Raw genomic sequence first — 2,500 nt, forward strand, 5'->3', positions numbered from 1 at the left:
GGATTTATATTCAACAGGGAGGGAAATACCTTATATTCATACCAAAAAAAAAAAAAAAAAAGGATGGATGGTTTATATTATATTTATTATAAAATTTTATATTCTTTGTGTGAAATTGTATGTTTAAATATGCACATACAATAAAGTAAAAAGTTATTTCACATGGCATATAAAATATAAATATAGTTATATATAGATATATTTTATTATATATATATATATATATATATATATATATATATATATGTATATATAATATATTAATATATTAATATATATGATTAATGTAGAATTAATAAAATATAAGTACCATAGTATAAAAACATATTACACTAAAATTTTGTATTTCCATAAAAACTAAAAAAAAAAAAAAAAAAATTTATTATAAAAAATATATATTTTCCATATTTTTATTTTTTATTTATTTTAAATATAATAATAAATAATAAATAATATTTCTTTTTTAAAAAGAAAGAAAAAAAAAAAAAAATTAAATATATTATTATATATATATTATACATATATGTATATATATATAAAAAGTAGAACATATATATATATATATATATTGTTATAGAAAACTATGTTCCTCCTCTCTGTTATTAGGTTTCCTTTTTTTTGATCCATACAAACATTGATATATAAAATAAATAAATAAATATATATACATATATATAATATTTTATTAAAATATTATTATTTTATTATTATATAAATAATTTTAAAAATTAATCTATATGTTATTTATTAATAATATATAATAATAATTTGTTCTAAAAAAGGATAATGTGCGAAATTTATTATTATTTTATTTTTTATTCTTTAGTTTTTTTCCCATTATAGGAAAATTTAATATATTATCTCATAAATGTTTTATAATTCATATTTATAATAAATATTATAATTTTTGTATTATTATATATATATAATATATATATATTATATATATATATATTTGTAAAATTTATTAAGCAACTCATTATAAGCTTAAAAAAAAAAAAAATATACAATTTTCCATTTTATTATATATATATATATATATATATATATATATATATGCATCATTTGAGTTATTAAAATTATACATGTTTTATATTGATCTATAATTTTATTATTTTTACATAAAAAGAACAGAAAAAAAAAAAAAAAAATTAAATTATTATTTTCTTTAATAAATAAATAATATATATATATATATATGTGAGAATGTTAAAAAAATTGTGTCCTACAATATTTTTATATTTAGATCTTTGTATTGGTAAATTATAATACCATTAATTGTGTATATATAATTTAATATATATGCCCACATTTAATAAATATATTAAAAGCTCATTATTATGACCTTTTTATTAACATTGAAATTTTTTTTTTTTATGATGTAAAAAATGCTCTATTAAATTAAAAAAAAAAAAAAAAAAAAATATATATATATATATACATATACATATACATACATATATTATTTAGTATATTGTATAATAAAATATAACGCCTTCATTACATTTATCATAATGTATTATAGTGTAAATGAATGGAAAATAAATAAATTTATTCACTCTGTATTTCCTAAAAAGTCCATATTAATAATATTTCTCATATTATATTTGAGTATACTAGTAAGATAATAAAAACAAAAAGGATAAACAAATATGTGCAACATGTAAATGTATATACATCTAAAAATTAACGAACATATATATATATATATTTATATATATATATTTTAATTTTTTTTTTTTTTGGTAGAATAATGTAATTTTTTATAAACATAATAATAACATAAAAGGAAAATTAACAAAAAGGAAGTACAACATCTTAAGGGGTTTACTAGAATTAGAACAAATTCTTGGAAGATGCCCTGAGCATAAATCCAAAAAAGGGCATAAGAAAATGAAATTCAGGAAAAGTAAAAATGAAAAAAAAAATGAACAACAAGATGACCTCATAAAAAATAAAGAAGGTGACCTCATAAAAAATAAAGGTGATCTCATAAAAAATAAAGAAGGTGACTTCTTAAAAAATAAAGGTGACCTCATAAAAAATAAAGAAGGTAACCTCATAAAAAATAAAGAAGGTGACTTCTTAAAAAATAAAGGTGATCTCATAAAAAATAAAGAACGTGACCTCATAAAAAATAAAGGTTACCTCTTAAAAAATAAAGAAGGTGACTTCTTAAAAAATAAAGAAGATGTCCTCTTAAAAAGTATAGAAGATGTTCTCTTAAATAAAGGTTATAATATATTGCAAAATAAAGATGATAATCTCTTGCAAAATGAATATTACAAGCTCTTACAAAACGAACAGGATGATAACCAACTCAAAGGTATTAACTTAATTACAACTAAGAAAGAAGATAAAAGTTGTATGAAGAAAACACATGGAAATAAGGCAGAAGATGAAAAGAAAGAAGATAAAAGTTGTATGAAGAAAATACATGGAAATAAGGCAGAAGATGAAAAGAACGAAGATATATTATTAATGTCCCCTACAAAAGGAA

General features: G+C 16.8%; 1 protein-coding gene across 1 annotated transcript in view; it reads left to right on the top strand.

The window, feature by feature from the left end:
* Window positions 1–1,514: 1,514 nt before the first annotated feature.
* PRSY57_0723000 (serine/threonine protein kinase, FIKK family) overlaps window positions 1,515–2,500 on the top strand; it is a gene marked incomplete at both ends in the record, with an annotated part of 2,766 nt that continues 1,780 nt past the window's right edge. Inside the window, 2 exons of the mRNA XM_020114681.1 lie at window positions 1,515–1,611; window positions 1,790–2,500. The exon at window positions 1,790–2,500 is cut by the window's right edge and continues 1,487 nt beyond it. Of these exons, the coding sequence (XP_019970638.1) occupies window positions 1,515–1,611; window positions 1,790–2,500 (808 nt within the window). The remainder of the gene's footprint in view (window positions 1,612–1,789) is intronic.

This window comes from Plasmodium reichenowi, chromosome 7 (assembly GCF_001601855.1).
Source record: "Plasmodium reichenowi strain SY57 chromosome 7, whole genome shotgun sequence".
Lineage (NCBI taxonomy): Eukaryota > Apicomplexa > Aconoidasida > Haemosporida > Plasmodiidae > Plasmodium > Plasmodium reichenowi.